Here is a 21313-nt window from a genome sequence, read left to right on the forward strand (position 1 = left end):
TATTATTACATCAAAACTAGTTAAAAAGATGTTTAAAATATTTAAAAGTATATTCTTCTAATATTATATTGTAACGAAATCAAAAGTTGGTTACTGAAAATTTATAGTTTTCGTCGGGTACAGAAATTATTCGCTAAAACTCTTACCGGACTATATGATTTCAGCAACCGTTTTGTTACTTTGAGCTCTTCAAGAACAATACTCCATACTAAGTGGCTTACCTACAATTGCAGTGTTTCAATTTTATTGTTCACAGCTGTCTGACATTTGTGCTAAAGTGCCTCAAATAGAAATAATAAGCGAGGACGAGAAGTCTAAATACTGCAAAAATATATGCAGATAGGAGGATATTTTATTGAGAACGCATCTGCTTTAACCGCATAGTTATTACCTCGGAAACTGTTCACAATATCTGATGAATCCTAGAATCATTTGGATAGAGTGTACCGAAAACCAGAGTAGTTCCTCGTCGGGTGTCAAGCAAAATTAATTACGTAAAAAGTTTGGAAAATCCTGGTCTAAAGCTTAAAATGCAACTAGAGTAAATTAGCCAGTAGTCGGACAGTCATCATAAGTCGAACTTTACCATTTTATTAAACTTCCAGTATTGATGCGGAAACAAATCTAAAATCTTTTCCAGGGAATAGTTTTATGATTTGGCTTCAATTTAAATACAACATTTTTATTTTAGAAACAGACTGCAAATTGTTATTGATTTTTAAATAAAAAAGTGCGTTTTGCTAGTAGTCGAACACTCTCCGATTGACTATGTCTGCACAGTCCTGTATTCCGAATTTCATAATGACCAATAAAATTTTAATACACATTTACAGTTGTTGCACAAATATAATAAATATTTATTGAGTAGTTTTAAAACATAATATTTTTTTCGTAAATCGGTTTTAAAAACAGGAACTAAACTGTCGTTACTATTATCTGTCAGTACTAACATTATTTTATTGTCCATAACAGAAAATGGGTTGTTTAAAAATACCAAGATAAAGAGAAAAACAAATAAATAGTCAGCACTGATAAATTAACATACAAGCAGACATTCAAATGTGTTAGAAAATATGTAATAAGCTAAAACTGTGACTACCTTCTTTGGTAACCATTAATTTTGGTGGATCACACTAAAATCAACACACAATTAAATAATAAATAAGTAAACGGCGCTATCAACTTCTCTTTTTGAACAAGTTTTTTGGACAATGTATAAATCCAAGTATCTTTCCTGGAGCCCAGGAAAGAAAATAATATAATAATAATTGATATCTGAATTAATTAAGGCGATACTGTTTCATGTTTTCAACTTCTCTCACAAAGTTTCAAATATATACGTTTTGTCCGACTTAATGGCGAAGTTAACCTATCGGATATTAATTTTTTTCAGACATTTACTAGATTTATCATAAAATATTACTTTTTCTCAAGAGTAAAGTACCTTTATTTATGAAAATATCAAAATGTGTTATTAGAAAGAATCAGTACCTAGTCAATGTGCAATTGCCCAAACCCAGTCATGCCATGCCATGCGAGTTGGGCAGTTCGCAGAATGCCTAGGCATTTTGCACATTGCCGGAGTTCGTACATTGCCTGTAACATATTAACATATATCTTACAGACAGCATATAAAATCAGACCGTATATACAGGGTGGCCATTTTCTGAATCTTTGTATGGGTAACTCCTACATTTTTAAAGATAGAGAAACCGTTAAATGGACAAAATTGGGCAGAATTCGATTGCCTATTCATTACCGTTTTCAAAATTTAGGTATCCGACTTGGTTCCTGAAATATTATGAAAATACAAGAAATCAACACTTTTTTAATTATCACATATTTCGTAAACTGCTTGACTTAAAAAAAAAGTTAAAACTGCCCTTAGTACAACTCTTTGCGCTGAATACAATAAACTAGCATTCGTTGTCATAGTCAACTTGATTTACGAGATAAAAAATAAAGTTATGTTTTTTTAAATAGTAATCATAGTTGGCTGTGGGCCTTTTAAAATCCTTATTGTTTTCTGAATTTAGCAATATAATTGTTTGTATGTTTTTCTCCTTTTGTTGCCGTAAAACTTCAAAAGAAAATAAAAAATGTGTAGTAGGCTGTGGAAACAAGAACTATATTATCACACAAAGCACAAAACAAAAATGAAATGAATCGTTTAAATTAAATGTTCAAATTGACCTCCGTTTACGGCCAGGCATTTTTTGGCATCTTCTCATTCACCTCGTGAGTTATGTGAAGGTGCACCATCATGTTGAGAATATGTCAATTTTTGATACGATGCTAACGGAAAACTATTCAACATGTCTTCAAGTTAATTTGGTAAAAAGTGTAAATATCTTTCCCTATTTAAATTGTGATTATAAAAGAATGGACCAATAATTTTATCACTAAAAATGCCACACCAGACTTTCACAAAAAAAACACGCTGATCTCGCCTATTTTCAATTAGATAATGATTTTCATTAGCTCAGTAAACATGATTGTGTCTGTTAAATATTCCATTGTTAGTAAACCGAGATTCGTCAGTAAATAAAATGGCGAGGGGAAACTGTAGATCTAATAGCCCTAGCAAACCCTACTAAGCCACCTAGACAAACTGAAGTATTCGAGCAGCATCTCGAGATGATGAGTATTTGCAATAAGGTACTTGAAAGGGTTGAGTTTGTTTTGTTTTAGAACCAAAGAGGCTTCTTCCTTTGAAACATTACATTCCCTGGCCGTTTATCTGATTGATGAATTTGGATTAAAATGGGTGTAAGCTAAAACTATTTCTTCATCTTGTTCATTAACTTCCTCTTTGTTCGCTTTTTAAATGATCCTTATTTTTGACTGATAGCCATATTGCTATGTAATTCTATTACAGGTATAGTAACAGAATAGTATGTCATTCTTTTTTTCGTTAGAATACATTTTCCCGTCTTCTTTGCTAGCAAAAATAATTTACTTAGCAACAATAATACTTTCAACTAATGACATTTATTAACTCAAACTACTACAAAAAGTAAAATAAAGTAAAATAACCATTTCGTGACAATACTTCTAGATGCTTGTTAATGTTTTTCTTTCGAATTTTTACGGTTAAAAGAAGATATAAACATATAAGCAGTTGTATAGTTAAATTCAGAAAAAATAAGGGTTTTAAAAGGTCCACAGCCAACTATGATTACCATTTAAAAAACCAGAAGTTTATTTTTTATCTCGTAAATCAAGTTGACTATAACAACTGATGGTTTATTGAACTCAACGTAAAAAGTTCTACCAAAGGCAATTATAACTTTTTTTCTAAGTTAAGCAGTTTACGAAATATGTGATAATTAAAAAAGTGTTGATTTCTTGTCTTTTCAGGATATTTCAGGAACCAAGTCGGGTGCCTAAATTTTGAAAACTTTGCCCATTTAACGGATTCTCTATCTTTAAAAATGTAGAAGTTACCCATACAAAGATTCCGTTAGAGAACGGCCACCCTGTATATACATGGGATATCGGACACTTTCAATCGGTTAACTTTCCACTTGTATTGGCAGAATCGTAGAATATTGAACAAAACGAACAAATAATATTCAAACGACTTCGCCATTTGGTAATCTTTTGGGGCATCGTAATTTGAGCATAAAATTAATTGATACGCCTCGAAGCTCTACTAAGAGTAAATATACTTAATATAGATAAAAGCGCAAGGATTACACCAAAAATTAATAGGTACCTACTTACCAAGTTTTACTTATTTAATACGTTTCATATTCGCCCTTTGTTGACCTTCTTGTGCAACTGCCACTCGAGTGTTCGTTGATAAGTAATTTTTCGGATTTCCTTCTGCCGCCGTTTTTACGCCTTTTATTTCAATAGATAAAACATATCAAATGAACAAATTGAACATCTTGATAATATTTAACTTTCGCTTCTTGACAACGTTCAGAAGAGGTTAGGAAATGTTTTAATCCAATTGCAATGTGACATTACCCATTTTGTCAGGTGTAATACTGAAACATAAATTAATGATTGTTTAATAAGTATCTTTCTTTTTACATTGTACTTGTGCGGGATTGTAGCTTATCACGTAATTCATAGAATCTTCCAGTGAGAAAGTTAGTTAAAGTTGAAAAGTGCAATTGGTGTATCAAGGCGGCTTAAGTGAAGTTCCAGATCCAAACAGGTAAGTGAATTTCTTTTCAAACTTGTATCTTCTTTTAAACTGAAATATATCGATAACTATGCTCGCTTAAAGTTAAAGTAATATTTTAATTTATCTAGTAAGTACTGCGTAGAGCGGTAAAATTAAATAGACAATTAATTTTACGATTCTCGTCTGCTTCCAACTGAGCAGTTCTCGTTTCATTTCAAGAACTTTTGTAAAATACGATGGCACAGAGCATTATAATATTAGGTAGGAAATATTAAGACATCTAAGCGATATTTTGTCTATTAATCTACACCAAAAACTTATTCTAACAGAGCTAAATCGAAAATTTGGAACGCAACTCTTTACATTTTTTTATTAATTAAGGCTGTAATAAGTTATATAAAATCAAAAATATATATTTCATACATGTGATTATTATTACCACGTATGTATAATGTATTTGATTGAACTGTTGTTTTGGGTAACCGATAATTTGTGTGAGGCTCTGCGAAGTTCTTTTATCTAACTTACTCATGTCAAATTAATGTCTGTCCATTCTGTAATAATAATTATAAATGCTTCAAAATTGACTTTTCATCAGTCCTGTTAAATAAACTAATGCGTGTTATTTGTGAGGAGGGAGTTATTGCTTTAAGCAAACTTCTTAAGGCTTGTTTCAAAGAATTTTATTGCTTATGTTTATTTCTTTATTATTTCTAATGTACCTGTTGAAAGTATCATGCTTGCAGATTATTATATTTGCAGATTACTATTTGTGAAATTAAATTTGGTATCATAATAATTCCTAATTAAATTAAAGTCCCAGTTCCTAACTAGAATATGAACTAGGATATCTACAGAGAGCGCGAACCTATGGCTCCATCACCAATTTCAAATTGTGAGCTCTTAGTGGACGATAAATTCTACTTTTTTTTAGACTGTTCAGTACTAAAAAAGGAAGGTATTTCGACGAGTTTAGAAGATATTCGTAGAAAAACATTTTCTAGACTTTTGGGCGACTTCTGTGGGCCAACTTGTGCAATTTTGAATGCAGTTTCGGTTAAATCGACTATGTTTCGGTCATGTATGTGGGTTCGTGTTAATAATATTAAGCTGATATCTCTAAAAGTTATTATTGGGTCCGTTTTAAGAAAAACTGACTATTCCAAAGGTTTTCCAATTTATATTTTTAATAAAAACTTTGGCATGACATGGTATGGCGTGAAACATAATACGTATTTTCTAAACCTCCAAAAACATTTTCTGCTATACGATATCATTTTTTTATTTTTGCCAATAGCGTAGGTACGGAGATAATTTGATCTGAAACTCATTAAAGAGAATAGCTATAGATCAGTGGTTTTTCGTAACATAAAAACGCCCTCGAGAGCAAATCTGGTTACCAAATGAAATAATTATTTTATTATCAATTAAATTCTACAAATAAAACACCGGATTCAGTTCTTCTTCTTCGTCTTTATTTGAGATAATACAAGATGATAATGTCGTTAATCGGCATTTGCGATTACAGATGCGGAACCCATACCCAAACTAACCCAAACTATAGTTTATAAACTATTCCTCATGTTATTATGTACCGACTGAGGTCAAGGTAAGAAAAGCCATTCTGTAAAGCGCTAAAAGATACAAAATTAGTTAAATGTGTACAAAAATTAAAAATAAAACGTCTCACCTTGGCATATGGCGTTTTAAACCCTTTGAAACAATAATTTTCGTTACAGTCATGAGCGTGAACAATAATCTTTAATGAAACTAATGGGTTTTTCGGGTTTTTAGGCCGTCGTTGGGTAGAATTTCTTCTTGAGGTTTCGCAAGCATGAGTGGTTTGCTTGAAGGCTTACACTGTTTTGATGTAATCCATACCATCAGAACAGTGTAAGCCTTCAAGCAAATCACTCGTGCTTGCGAAACGTCAAGAAGAAACTCTACCCAACGACAGCCTAAAAACCCGAAAAACCCATTAGTTTCAAGGAATGGTCTCGAAAGTCTATCTCTTTTGATAATAATCTTTAATTTTCGTGTGATTCTTTCTTGATTCTATGTGTGAATACTTATGATTAAATTTTGTTTTACTCACAGATCAATTGAAAACTAGAAAAATTAGAAACAAGAACAGAACCATATTATATGGCAAAAAGTTTTCTTAAATAGTGAATAATTTATTTCTTATATCTGTCCCATCATAATCGAAAAGGATTAACACTAACCACAGCAATTTTCAACTTTTTGTTAGAAAACCAATTGTGAAACTAAAGTATGTTGCAGAGAAAATGTTTCTTCCAATTGCTCATCCACCATGTTGCCCAGAGCTTACATATATTCGTATATAGCATCTAACTAAACAGTTAAATAAGGGACCATGCAACTAATTTAATGGGTAATTTTACTGACATTTTAAAAACTATTTCATGTTTTCTTGCTTCCGAGATATTTTTAATAAATCCAGAGCTTTTAATATAGGATAGAAATTTCTCATCGTCGGCAATCTCGCTGATTACTGTACTCCTTAGAGAAGAATTTTTTATCGGATGCTAATCATTTATTCTCGACTCCTGCAACAGAACCGAGGAAGGATGATTGACCGTAATGAGAATTGCTCCGCACACGTTGATGGGAACTGATTTGATGATAGTTTATAAATAGATCGAAATATTGCACATTTTTAAGTAATTTTTGTTTGGGCTACTGAACATGGTTGAAACTAAATCAAACTAAAACGCATTCGGGAGAAAGTTAGAAGGTTAAAAAAATATATTTTTAATAGGAGTAATTTTCAGCAATAACTGGGAAGTAAAATTTCGGAAATAAATGCTTCTAGTTCGAGAAAAATTAGTTATTTTGTGGATCTTAATTGACGTTGATTTTGTTGAACAATTTTGATATAAATATAGCGCTCGATTAATTATTCAATTTCTTACATTTTAATATTTCCTATAGTTCTTTAAATAATTATACAAGTATTTTTAACTTGGATTGAAATCTATTAAAGATGTGAGCATGTTTAAGAAGTTTTTGAAATTATTAAGCAAATATTGCAAGCTCAATACATACATTATATTTCTATTTTCTACGTATGAAATGGTATGCAAAAATTTATATTAGCAAATAATATAGAGACGTTTTCATTTATTATTAGTTATTATGCAAAACGATGTATGAGAATGCAATATCGTATTTTAGATGTGATGCAATATTTGCACCAAAAATGGAAGACGCATCTCGGCGATATAGAAAGCGCAGTTATTATAATCGAATTTTATCAAATGAACAGACAGATTGTGAAGAACATTCAGAAAATTCAAAAAAAGTGAAGGAGACAAATGGAAAAAGGAAAACTGAACAGTTGGACGCAATAGGAAGTGGAAATAGTTTTAATCGAATAACTAACTTATCCGGAAATAACATTTTTGCCAAATTAACGGCCGGGTTGGAAATTAAACCTTGTTGGTACAACTCTGATATCAATAATAACAACTCTCATACGCTTATACAAAGCACCACTTGTGATTATAGGAATAAGTCAAGATGCTCGAATCGTTTCATAGATGATGTCGTATTGAATACATCGGATTTCCCATTTTCATATACAAATAAGTTATCACAATGGGAACGGGATCTCAGTTATTCCTCAAATTCAATTGCCACTCCTGAATTAGACGACTTCTTTGACAAATATTCAAAAAAGCAATATTTGTCGGAAGAGCTGAAATGGAAAAATGACACCCCGAGAGTAGCTGATTCAATTTGTTCCGAAAATTCCTATAACTGTTTCAATGAAAGCAGTCCATTAGAGAGCCTTTCTATTGGGACATTTGCAGCGTCAAAGTCTACACAGGAAGAAAAGAAAAAATATATTCTAACTTCACTTTTACGTGATTTTAAGCAGAATACATCTTTGAAAACTATTGGTGGTTGCTCACGTCGCCATGAAAATATTCCAAAACGGTTAATTAAACCGATCAAAAATAGCATTTCAAAATCAGCAACTGGGGAAGGAAATTGTTTCGTTGGTAAGTATATATTAACGTAATATTCTTCACGCGGTGCAAAATTCAATATATTGTCAATTATCGTAAGAGGGAGAATGTACGAAACACGTTACACTTTATTTGTTATTAAATACATGGAATTTCTAATAAAAACTTTCTTGAGATGTTGCTAGCATGTTTATCGTTATTATTTTTGCTTTGAAATATTGCCTTCAGCAAATTCTTTTGATTTCATTTTCTAGTCCGCAAATTTTACTGGACTTATATATTCTTCTGGTGCCGCCTTCTACTGAATTTTTGCGATCATTCTGGCTATAAGGGTCTGTCTAAGGTCTATATAAATAAGGGTCTGGTACTTCTTCCATACCACTCTCCCAATTTTTGAAGCCACGATGTCCATCTTTGTCTCGGTGCTCGTCGGCCCTCAATTTTCTCCTGTATTATTAGTTGAAGGAATCGATATTTCTTACCCCTGATAACATGTCCGAAGTATTCGAGTTTTCGTCGCTTCACTGTGATTAAGACCTCAACTGTTGTATTTAGACGTAACAAGACATCAGCATTCCGTACTCTATCAGACCAGGTAATTCTAAGTATGCGACAATAAAAATTTCAAAGGCTTGAATCTTTTTGCAATGTTGATCCAACAGTGTACACAACAGAAAATAAGTAGCATTGTCCAGGCGTACTCTTAAACTTAGATTCACTTAGCAACACGTGAGAAGCTGTTTTGTTTTGAGAAATGCACTTCTGGCTTTTTCAATGCTGATCCGTATTTCCTGTCCAATGTCCCATTCACTGTTTAGCTAACATCCCAGGTATTCATAGCGATCAATACTTTGTATTATTTCTTGGTCAACTGACAATTGTACATTTCCAATATTTTGCTTGCTGACTATCATAAGTTTGGCCTTCTTTAAATTTGATGTTAAACCACTGGCGTTACTTCCCTGGTTAATTATTGTTAGTAATCATTGCAGATCCTCAGAAGAACTACTCAATACTCTATCATCAGCATAGCGGATGTTATTTATTGGTCCTATACCATTTACGTAAATTTCTTTTTCGTTTTCGGACCGAGCTTCGGACAAAATAGATTCAGAATAGATATTAAACAATAATGCTGAAAGCAGACTCCTCTCTGGATTTCTGTCTCATCCGGTACAAGATTCTCCCCTGAACAGAAGCTCTTTGATTCCACTATAGATTAGCGATAAGTCTTATGTCACACTAGCTGACCCAGCCCAATGTTTTGAAGGTTTTGTATTATTTTAGAATGTTGTACTTTATCAAAAGCCTTCTCATAATTTATAAAACACATGTATGCTGGGCTATTCATATCTAAGCATCTCTGGACCAGAACTTGCACGCTAAAGAGAGCATCTCTTGTTCCCAGATCATTTCTGAAACCAAACTGTGTGTCTGAGACAGTTTCATAACACTTTTTCACACTTCACTGAATTTATCTGTTGAAGTACATGGTTCATAAGGCTTATAGGACGATACTCGGAGCAGTGTTTGGCATTAACTTTTTTCGCAGCGTGACAAAAGTTGACTTTAACCAGTCCTGTGGTATTCTTCCTGAGATGTATGTTGTGTTGAATAAATCGGTGAGAACCATGGCGACACTATCTTCTGCTAGTTTAAGAATGTCAACGTTGATACAGTCAGAGCCTGCAGCATTACCAGTCTTTGGCTGACGAATGGCCTGTATGATTTCCTCTTTTAAGATAGATATTTGGACCAGTAATCGCCTCTAACCATGTTGTTCAAGTCTATCTTTCTGAAATACTCGCTGCATGTAATGTTTCCATGTATGTAATTTCTCCTTTATATCTGTTATGATGGTGTTATTGTTTCTAAGTAACTTGCAATTTGGGCGTTCCGTGTTCATTCCCAATGTTCCTTTAATTTTTCTTATTCCTTAATGGGAATTAATAAAAGCGACTCCCAGTCTATGGTGGGGGTCATTATTACCTCTGTAATATATTGTATAAGTGTCGGTTGTTGTTTGTCCCGATCCTGGCCATCGTGTTTCGCTGAGTCCCAATATGTCAATCTGTAATCTTGTCATATCGAATACCCTTCTTTAGAGTAAAACTCATTATGTTATGGGAAAAAGGCGGTGCCAACTTGTGCTGTATATGTACTTTTAACGACAAAATATTTTGATAAATAAATTATAAAATATTTATCTAAATATCCAAGTTTTTAGAGAAAATTATTTGTTTTTTAGTATTTTGTCTGTACTTCTTAGGGAATACCTAGAAAGAAATGACGTCAGTTTTAAAGACCCGCTTAATAGTTTTTTATCTAGTATCGTACACTTTGCGTCAATACATTTTCTAACATAAACGTATCAATTTATCTGTTGTTATTTAACCAGTTATAAACAGCTTTCAGATTGAAACATACTACAATTAAGTAAATTAAATCTTTACTCTCTTAAGAAGACTCTTTTTTGACATCGTGCTATATTGTTAGTTATCTTATCATTTTACACTGTAGTTCTTAAAACTACTAAAGGAGTAATTGATTCTTTTCAGTTTGAAATATTGATTGTAGGAAGATCAATGATCAGAAGAAGTGCCACAAACGATTTAGCAATCCCCAAAAATGATTCTGAAAGCAATACGTTTTCAAAATGGCCATTTGCCGAAAAATCGTTTACTAAAAAACCTCCTACTTTAAGTACTAGAAAACAGACTGAATATTCAAACATCCCTAACTCATTGGACAAATTAGATTCATCTTTATTCAAGAATAAATATTCTTTAGTGGGAGACCCTGAAACAGTGGCTCACAATTCAATTGAACCATTGTTAGAGGACAAAGTTACCAGTGAGTCTAGAATCTACATTCTTTTCCATTATATAAATTTGCGCCTGATTGGCAGATTAGGTGCTCGTCAGCTCACTAAAGCTAATTAATTACTAAAACTTTGCTCTTTCTAGGTTTTGTAACCAAAAATTTCAAGTTGCGAAACAAGTTATTTGTTGTATCGGCAAAGTTCAGCTTTACACCAGATATTTTTGTAAAATTCCAGAAGGTCGTAACATTTTAAATGCATGATTTTAAAGCCGAAAAGTTGGAATTTTTAAACTGTTTGGACTATACTTTGTGCGCCAAGTAGCTTCAGACTTTGCGTCAAGTATTGATGATCAATCGGAAAGAGTCTGGCCACTTTAAAGCATTAACAAACCAGTTATTTTTTAGATAATTAGGCAAATTTTATTACCATAATGTAATTCTTCTTATTCTTAGTCAGCCCTCTATCATCCGCTCCTGGACATAGGCCTCTCTCATGCTTCTCCATCTTGTCCCTAAGACTTGTCCTTCATCCTGTCCCTAAGTTAAGCATTGTTTTTTCCATAGCTCGTTGCATTACCTTCAGTTGATTTCTGGTCTTTTCCATCATTTATATTATTTCCAGGGCATAAGTCGCTTCTGGCAATATGCAGGTGTCGAACACTCTCCTTTTGAGGTTTATCGGAATTTCACCATTTCTAAATATCAACTTTTTTATCCTAAGGCTATCCAAGTTAGTCTTATCCTTCTCTTAATCTCCGCTGTTTGATTTTCTTTTCCTATTCTTGTTGTTTATCCTAAACATATCTACTCTCCTACATTTTTGAGTTTTGAACCATCTATGTATATTTGTTCCGAAGTGTTACTTAAGATTTTGGTCTTTGAAATTAATTTTCATTTTAACCCGATCATTTTAGAGGCATCGCTCAGTGGATTTAGCATTTCTTTCAATTCCTGTATATTGCTACTTATTATGACGATATCGTCGGCGAAAAGGAAGTGCTTCAAGTAGGATCCATTTATATTTATGCTTTAGACATTTTCTAGCACCAGTGTTAACAATTTTGGAAATATGCTATCCTCCTGTCGAACACCCCTATTTATGCTGATTCTCTCTGGCTTTGAGTCCTTGTTGATTCGTACATGTAATGAGGCATATATATTTTTTTTCAGCAAGTTTGTGTAGCGAGAATCTATTCTCGCATCGTCCATTGCTTGTGTGAATGCCCACAACTTAATACCACCATAATACCATAATTGGTAAAATTTAAAATATGGTTCATTTAGTATTTTCTGTTAGCAACAAACATAAAGTTTTGTTAAGGCATTCTCAATCAAATAGGTTAATCGTTTAAATACAATGTACTGGTTCATTTTCTTATTGTTGTTGTTTAAACAAATAACACTGTATATTTATCGAATTGAGCAAGTCGAGTTATCTTAATCACTTCTAACCGGCTAAGTAATAGTTATATCTGGTATGTTTTTCCTGTACGTGACTTTACGATTACTTACAAATGACTAACAGTAAATTAATACAGTATTTTACATTTTTAGGAGATTTACTAGTAAACATACGTTTTGATCCAAGAAAAATGGAAACAAGTCTGACATCTGGTGCAACGTTTTGTAAATCTTTGTCATTCAGATCTGCTGCAGAATTAAAAGCTTCAACAACTGTGGGGCTTAATTCACAAAATAGCCACAGAAGTACCGATATTTTTGAACAAAAGAACGTTAACACTTTGAGAGAAGTTTACGGAAACACTTTAAATAGACCATCTCAGGAAACCAACAACGTTAAACCATTTGACGATTTCCTGGCCAAATCCAATATGAACTTTCAAGGCAACAGGAAAGGATCATATTTTTGGAGCACATTAAGTTATGATAGTAAAAAAGACGAACATTCAAACAAGCTTGGTTATCCACATATAGAAAAGAAAAATTCGACATACGATATAGCTAATAAGGAGAATTTACCATTTCGAAAAGAACGTTTTTTTAAGAGAATATTTAACACCTGCTTAAATAGTACCGAAAGTAAGGACATCACAAACACATTAAATATGGATGCACAAGATAGAGTGAGATTAATACATAATGCGAATAATGTAAGGGATACTAATTGTTTCGGAACAACAAATTTGATATCAGAGGTACTAGAAGAATCTCCAGTCAAAGAAAATAATGACTTAGTTGCTGGAAAGCCATCAACGACATGTAATTGGTACGTTTTTAAATCACTACTTGATACTTACTAACACATTTATAAGCACATTCCTAGACTTAGACTGCATTTATTTCATAATAATGCTGTTAAAAGTTATATTTTTTCTTTTAGCCAAAGCGCAATTTGCTGTAAAGATGATATTCAATCTACTTCCCAGATTATGTCACGATCTCAAACAAACATGGAAGTAATTCCTCCTTCCACCCATTCAACTTCCTATTTATCAAATTCCAATGCGATAGTAACTAATACTCGAGGCAATCTTAACAATCCAAGTTCTCTGGATAATGAAACGCTAACGACTCTAAATAGAATTTACGAAAGTAATAAATGGAAAGTTAACTCAGGTGCAGTCACCACAACACATATTTCGGATAATATGCGGATTCCAAATTTAATTTCTAAAAATGCTAGTAAACCACTCAGAAAGCTAGACGAAATTGAATCTGACAACGAGAAAAATGTCAACGTTGCAGAACGATTATTTTGCAATGAAGCACCTTTCCAATGCACCGATGAAACCGCAAAATCGCTTGTTAGGTCACCAAATTCTCGGTATCTATATAGCTACCAAAATAAACCCAATGACCGGCTTAAAGAAAACGATACATCTAAAAATAATAAAAACGAGACGTTCTGCTCACAAGAGTTTAGATGTGACTCATATGAGTTTCCTACTCAGCAGACTTTGACCCAAACCCACCAAACATATGCAGAAAATAATGGTATTTTTTGTTCGCGAAATGACTGCTTCACTCAACCGCAAAGTATCTTACGCAACTCTCAAGAAAATCGAGTTACTTGCAAAAATTCCGAAACAAGTCGAACAGTTAATTGGTCACCAACTTCCATTTTATATGAAGATAACTTATTGAAACAGCTTCTAGACGAAAAACCAGATATTATTAAATCTTATAACAAGCGGAAATCCGAGGACAAACAGTTAGAAAATCAGGATGGAATAATGGCAAAAACTTATATTAAAAAGTGAGTAGCAATACGTAGATATTGTATATTACTTATACTCTACTTCCATAGATAAATTTACTGTTGCTTTTAGATATCGAAAAAACAATATTCGCATTTATAAAATTAAACGACGTTTTCGTACTTCTGTTGAAGAAACGTATGTACCAAAAGAACACAAACTTATTAACAAGTTTCTAAATCAAGCCGAAGGTGATTCCGGGAATGAACTTTTAAATGAAAATGAGGATAGCGAAAGTATTACAACCTCATCGTCATATTTAACAGGCAAGTTCTTCCAAAAGACATTTAGAAAATGTATGATAGCGAAATTTCCGTGACTGCGTTAAATCGTCCAGGTTGTTGTTTAAATAATCGCCAGTAGTACTACTTGCTACTGCTCAAACTGAGAAAGGGGTCTTTTGAAACACACAGCCCAAAATGTGCATAAATACCGGATTTTTTTGATTTCACAATACATAAAATTGCATAATCCATACCAACTTTTTTGTAGTTTTGACCTATAATTTAGTTAAAACAACAATTAAAAAAGCTATGCAGCTCTGCAAAAACAGTTTTGAATTACTTCTGCCTATTTGACAGCATAATAAACCTATATTTATTTCAAATATTAAATTTAAAATGTATTCAAGTTGTTCAGAATATGGAACTTGATTTAATTTAATGCATTACAATTAATCGTTAAGTCACTGGGATCAAACATATTGTCGGTTTCAATTAGCTTCAAATTAAAAGAGAATGAACCTGATTGCAGATGAAACTACTCCTGACGATTTGAGTTCTGATACGAAAAATCGAACAGAATATCAGACGTTTTTGGGAAACAGTATTAATAGAATTTTGAAAGACAAGTCTCTAATTTTCTCAAAGTTTTCCGACACAGTGCCTCTGGAAATTAATAGCTCGGATGTTTTGACTAAGATAGAAGAAATCATGGTACAGCTTTTGTCGGATTATGAGTGTGGCAAAAGTATTTCTTTAAACATTCCATCGATAGCGAACTGCGTGTTTAGAGATGACAGGTAAGGAGATTTACATTTTACTGGCATATAGTAAATTATAAAACATAATATGAAAAGCAGTACTTATTTACTTGGGCCTGTAGGACGCAAGCCATAACTTTTAGATCCGTTGTCAACAACAATATTTGGTTAACATACTATTTTCAGTATATAACAGTTATACACTTATGAATTTTATTTTATGAAGAGCAACATTTTGGATTTTAAGAGCATCCTGCTCTTCCATTGCAGTGTTTGTCTCAGGGTTCAGCTTTCAAGTCAGGGAGGGTCATGTAGTAGAAATGTTTTTGTTGTCTATGAAATTAAAAAAATATCGTTAGTCGACATAAATTCGGCACAAGGTAGTTCATGACCCCCATCACAACAATAATCACATGGTTGGTTATGACATGACATTGGTATCGCTGCGATTCGAGGCGATTCCTTGAGACTGGGGAGGTTTTCGGGTTTTTAAGCTGTCGTTAAATTAAATTTGTTCTGGACGTTTTGCAAGCACGAGTGTGCAACCTCGGAAATGGTTTGCTCGAAATGTTACACTGAACTGAGCAGTTCTGTTCTTACAGATCTCGTGCTTGCAAAACGCCAATATAGAACTTATAATTCACGACGGCTGTAAAACCCGAAAAACTCCCCCTTTTAACACATAAGAAGTTTTTCAGTGATAATACAATGAATGGAAAATTAATTTAGAACCCGATATAATTCGAAAACAAAAATGGTATTATGATTTCTCAATGTTCATATTTGCTTAGAAACATTGTTAAAATAATAATATTTTGTTAACAATTTTCAGATATCAGTTGGTAGACTTAACACGTCGCCATTATGTACTACGGCGGCATACTCCAAGTAACAGGCTGCGTTTCAATTTAATATTATTTATTTTAAATAAAATACGGATTTTACTGCATACAAACTCAAAATTGACGAAAAGGTAAAGCAGCATTAATTTTGAAAGAAAATTAACCTATACTGATAATACTCTCATCCCCATAAAGATTAACATAATTAATTTAATTTTGTTATTACAAACATCTTGCATGACATCCAATTAATGTTCGAGTGGCATCAAGTAATTTTATTACTTCAATTTCAGAGAAATTTATTATCAATTGAAGACGGACGTTTGTACACAAAGGCACACTGATAGCGCCATCCGAATCATAAGCAGAATGCTGAACGTCGGCATGTGGGCCTTGAATATAACTGCCCAAAAAGGCTTAGTTTATGGCAACATGAAATTGGTAATGGATACAGGAGAAACCATAAATTGTAATGTTGCAGGTAGTGGATCAAGTTTGCATTGTATGCTCTATTTATTAAATATGCTATACCAAATTCGTTTGTTTTTGAAAGAATACTGTTATATAATATCGGTTTGTATTGAAACCTGCAAAACCGAAGAAGCGGATTATATTATTATATCCCAGTTGTACAACACTTGTATAAAATGGTTTGAAATCATTAATAAAACAAGAAATTTACTTACTAACTATTGAATTCGTTTATTATTTATTTATTAACTATTAAAAATGAAACATTCTTTAACACACTTGAAAATTTTAATATTTTAAGCAACATTTTGCTTTTAGGAACGTTGGTGCCTAACGATGTAATGAATATTTGTGAAATTCAGTCGCAAGCCTTTTTCATTTTAGTGGTCGAGAAGGAATCTATTTTTAACAAATTACTCGAAGAAGATTTACCAAATAAGTTAACCAAACCTTTTATATTAATAACTGTAAGAATTTTGCAAATTGCCAGTTTCTGTTTCACCCGAAACATAATTAACAAGTTTACGAGAACTTTTATTGTAATATATTTTAGGGTAAAGGATATCCTGACTTGAATACCCAACTATTCTTAAAAAAGTTGTGGATGGTAATGGAGATTCCAGTTTTCATCTTTGTAGACGCAGATCCTGATGGTATTTCTATTATGCTAACGTATCGATTTGGATCGAAGGTAGTGATAATTAAACAGTATATTTGTAAGAATGTAATTAGTCCACGGAAGCGCTACTTTTTATTATCTTCCCCAAAGTCGCCCATTCACATCATGTTGGGTTAAACGTTTAAATAAACGTCAATAGTAGCATCTCAGTGGCAAGTTAAAATTTTTATTAGGCGTATCTCCCCCATTCATCGTGGTGGCCAAAGGTATCCAATTTGAATTTGAGATCCTTTTTATTAATTGTTACTATCTTAAAATAAACTAGACGTTAATATCTACAATTCTTGTATTTAACATTTGCCTCTAAATTTCAAATTAGATGCAAAAATGGGGTGGCCAAAGTTCAATCAATAATCCTGTACATCAGATTGGTATTAGATAATACTAATCAAAATAGTTTCTTTGCTTTTAGACGAATGTTCACCTTTCTGAGTATCTAGCAATTCCAAAAGCTAAGTGGATTGGAGTCTTTCCTACAGAAATCTTAAATGTGGGTGCAAATTATGAAATATTGAACAACAGGGAAGAAAGAAAAGCTACAAGCTTACTTCAACTGCAGTGTGTTCAAGAAAATCCAAAAATCCAAAAGCAGATACAAACATGTTTGGATACTGGCGTCAAGGCAAGCATAGAAGCTTTGATTAAATCAGAATCGTACCTGAGTAACCAGTATCTTCCTTCAAAGTTTTTGCAAAATGATTTAATTTAACTTATACTAAATAACTTGCAAGGAATATTTATTACATTAATTTGAAGAATTGGGGTTTGTTAAGACTAATTAAGTGTATTATACAAGAAATAACTGGAAGTATTAAGCAAACTTACCCAAACCAATTGTGGCTATTAACATTTTACCGAATTTACTAAATTCATTTGCAATTTTAGTTTGGTTTGTGTATGTAAATAAGTATTGAATAAGAGAATATTATATTTAAATTTAGAAAAGGAACTTTTTAACATTTTATTTATGTTTTAATATTTGCTTTAATACAAGCAATCTAAACAAATTATTTTCTTTTTGTCTCATATGCGCTATAAGAGAATATATGAACACGAGTTAGAGAATATAAATTTGCCAAAATAATCTTCGTGCAAATTCCTGATGTGGTCATCTGGTAAGATGTTCTCAATGCCTGTGTGGTGGAAGTTTGAAGAACGGTGGGGCCAACGTTTCGAATAAATTTCAGCAATCAACAACGCTTTTATCACTTAAGTGTTTCTTTGAAAAATGGACAAACACGTCAAAACTTGTGCAATAAATGTGCTGGTACAAAATAACTTAAAAATGACAGAATTATTTGGCAAAATGTTTTTCTAGTAGTGATTGTGAATTCTGTAAAGATCCATGAGCAACTACTATTGTCGCTTTCTATGCTTTGAGCCAAAAAATTTGAGGGTATATTATTCATGTTCGATAAGGGCATATTACAATCTTTTGGAGATGTTATTAAATTATTTTTAAAAGAACAATCTTGTTGCTTATTGTTAGATCCAGTTTTAAGGTATTCAAATTTGGTACCTTTTTGATAGAGGAACGGTTCCCGAATGTACGTAAAGCGGTTTAGCGCCGGTCGCTCACGCAGACGCCCAACAAGGATACGAAACACGCGCAAAAAAAAACACTTTTTTCTAATAATATGCTGCAGCACAACGATAAACCTGCTAAAGCTCTTGTGAAAGAGATTCTTATGCGGAAGTTTTCTTCATTTTCTATCACCACATTGGAATTTTACAACTAACCGCTCTTCATATGCGAAAAAGAAAATATATTAAACATTTTCTCATTGCAATAAGTAGATCTGATTTTTTCTTAATAACAGTTGTTTTGATATCTATAGTTTTTGTAGCAACCGTTTCCATAGCAACTCTTTCCACTCGCCCCTGAATCCATAGCGACTGTTTCGATAGTACATGTTTCTTTCCATAGCGATCGTCCACATAGCGACCAATTCCATAACAACCATTTCCATAGCAACCGTCTAAAGTACCAAGTGTATTAATTTTAGCTGTTTGTACAACCGTATCCATAGCAACCATTTGCATAGAAACCGTTTTTGCAGCATCTGTTTCCACTCGCCCCTGTATCCATAGCAACTGTTTCGATAGCACATGTTTCTTTCCATAGCAATTGTCGGAGACATTAGATTATAATTTAAAGTCTTATCTATTAAATTCCAAGTCACTTAAAATCTCGGCAAGGTAGTTGACCGAAGGGCGATTTCTTTGGGTTGCGCTGGTCTAAAAATATATTCTACCTAAGATCGGCTAACAATAAACCAGGAATCCCTAACTCCACCAAAAAGGGTGGCTTCGGGTCTTTTTCGAACGAACAAGAAGTCGCATACTCGTCTTTATCTATAGCATACAAGTGTACAAGACGTTGCATGAGCAGTTTCTCTGCAACGGGCGAAATTTAATATCATTTTAGACACTAGACAATTCGTTTAGCCATCAATTAAAGTCTACAAACGTGTAATTGTGGTCAGTTCGCATTGTGTAACGGACTCCCTACATTCAAGTGCCAACCAGTGCAGTGAAACCACCAACCGATAACCTTGGTAGCATTGCTGGGGGTGTGTGAGCTGCAGTGAATAGTGGGTATTCCCAGGTGAGTGCATCCTGGTAGAACAAAAGGGTGCGACGGTGTACAAAAGTTAAAGTGTTCCTCCGCCCTTCATAACAAGTGGCAGCCCATTTTAAATAAAATAATTTATTATTCGAAAACGGTTGATTTCACAACTTAAAGTGTAAATGCAAATTTGTAACTTTGTAAATTTTCTATCTAAAGACGTATTAATATACAGGTACTTCCATTTGAAAAACAAAAGTTATATTGCGTTAAAAAGTTTTAGATTGAAGTCGACATTGTTAACACCCTTTAGAATGTATTGATATTTTTATTCAATAGAACTCTTAACAGATCTGTGGTGATTGGAAAGACGAATCAGTTTATTTTGTTTGTATCTTTAACTGCTTTTTTTGCTTTGGCAATGAATTTTTAGATGCCATGTTTTAAAAAACATGGCTAAACACACAGCTAAAGCAAGATTTTACTAAAATGGCAATAATCTGCCAGCGTCGCAAGTAAGAAAAAAACAATTTACGGTGCATATGCAGGCTTTCAAGCTGCATTCCATGAGCTAATGAAAAATGGGTAGTTCTATTTAAAAAAATACACTTTGATCTTGCCTCGCTTTTCTGGGACACTCTGTATCATATAAGATATTTTTAAAATGTGCGCACTTTGTGCGTCAACAACTTTTATATGAAACTATTTTTTGAAAGTTCGACACCATCGAAAATAATGGACACTATCGCACTAAAAAACCACCCTGTATAGTAACACGGTGCAAAAGTTGATAACACCGTCACCCAGGGCTGCCAGGTCCGAAAATCAAGTTTCGGTAGATAAGCTCGACACTTTTCGGTAGAAAATAGGTAGACTTATTTTTCTTTCATTATTAAAGGCTCCATAAAATTGCGCGTTTTTTAAAATTCTTAAACTTACAAGAATACTAAAATAAACATGAGTTAGTAAAGAAGTAAATATGAAATTGTACTCTTGTTTTTAGCTTATTTCTCAACTTAGTTTTCATTAGATTAACCCATGATACAATGACTACATGTATACATGAATGTATTCATTGTATCATGAGAAACCTATGAAAATATCCGTTCAACTTGGCTGATGAGTGAGGTAGGATAAGCACGTTACAAATAAAATTGGAAACACGAATGTATCAGCTCCATATTTCAATATTTGTACTTGGCTCCAAAACTCTTCAATATTTCCAGAATTTTTTTTAATTTCTTCAACATTTCGCAACAGACGTCATTCTGTGTCCAGACCTTGTAATTTACTATCAGTTATTAAATTTGGAAATATCATTGCAACATCAGAAATAGATTGTAGGGAACCTGATTTCACTATCGAGGGACCCATAAAACATAATTTTATCATATTAATGATCTATATGGCGGGCTTGATTCATTTTATGTTTGAAAAATAACTCTAAAATACGAGGTGTGCTAAAATAAAATGTCTGCTATTACCAACGTACTTTGATGATTAAAGCGCGGAATATATGCAGTTAAATTCAATCAAAATATGCGCATATATATGCATAATTTTTATTCCAAATATGCAATTATATGCATTTATTTG

At 32.9% G+C, this 21313-nt stretch overlaps 2 protein-coding genes across 2 annotated transcripts; both read left to right on the top strand.

Moving 5' to 3' along the window:
- The first annotated feature begins 3725 nt into the window (after window positions 1-3725).
- Window positions 3726-8187, top strand: LOC125503033. The gene is made up of 2 exons (XM_048662764.1): window positions 3726-4168; window positions 7337-8187. Exon 2 carries the CDS (start codon window positions 7362-7364, stop codon window positions 8184-8186), a length of 825 nt encoding a protein of 274 aa, XP_048518721.1. The 5' UTR covers window positions 3726-4168; window positions 7337-7361; the 3' UTR covers window position 8187.
- Window positions 8188-10712: 2525 nt separating this feature from the next.
- On the top strand, window positions 10713-17906 carry LOC125503034. Its single transcript, XM_048662765.1, has 10 exons — window positions 10713-10986; window positions 12511-13183; window positions 13298-14173; window positions 14247-14440; window positions 14928-15195; window positions 15989-16129; window positions 16292-16479; window positions 16788-16936; window positions 17023-17160; window positions 17561-17906. Exons 1-10 carry the CDS (start codon window positions 10719-10721, stop codon window positions 17855-17857), a joined length of 3192 nt encoding a protein of 1063 aa, XP_048518722.1. The 5' UTR covers window positions 10713-10718; the 3' UTR covers window positions 17858-17906.
- The last annotated feature ends 3407 nt before the right edge of the window (window positions 17907-21313 follow it).

This window comes from Dendroctonus ponderosae, unplaced genomic scaffold, assembly GCF_020466585.1.
Source record: "Dendroctonus ponderosae isolate FM_Combo_2020 unplaced genomic scaffold, Dpon_F_20191213v2 Dpon_F_20191213_112, whole genome shotgun sequence".
NCBI lineage: Eukaryota > Metazoa > Arthropoda > Insecta > Coleoptera > Curculionidae > Dendroctonus > Dendroctonus ponderosae.

What these genes read in the sequence shown, in the direction of transcription:
- LOC125503033 (XM_048662764.1), top strand. Translation starts at nt 7,362, where the DNA reads ATGGAAGACGCATCTCGGCGATATAGAAAGCGCAGTTATTATAATCGA.
- LOC125503034 (XM_048662765.1), top strand. Translation starts at nt 10,719, where the DNA reads ATGATCAGAAGAAGTGCCACAAACGATTTAGCAATCCCCAAAAATGAT. An exon ending in GCAAAAACTTATATTAAAAA is followed by an intron (nt 14,174 to 14,246) that starts GTGAGTAGCAAT and finishes TGTTGCTTTTAG; the next exon opens with ATATCGAAAAAACAATATTC. An exon ending in CTCATCGTCATATTTAACAG is followed by an intron (nt 14,441 to 14,927) that starts GCAAGTTCTTCC and finishes ACCTGATTGCAG; the next exon opens with ATGAAACTACTCCTGACGAT.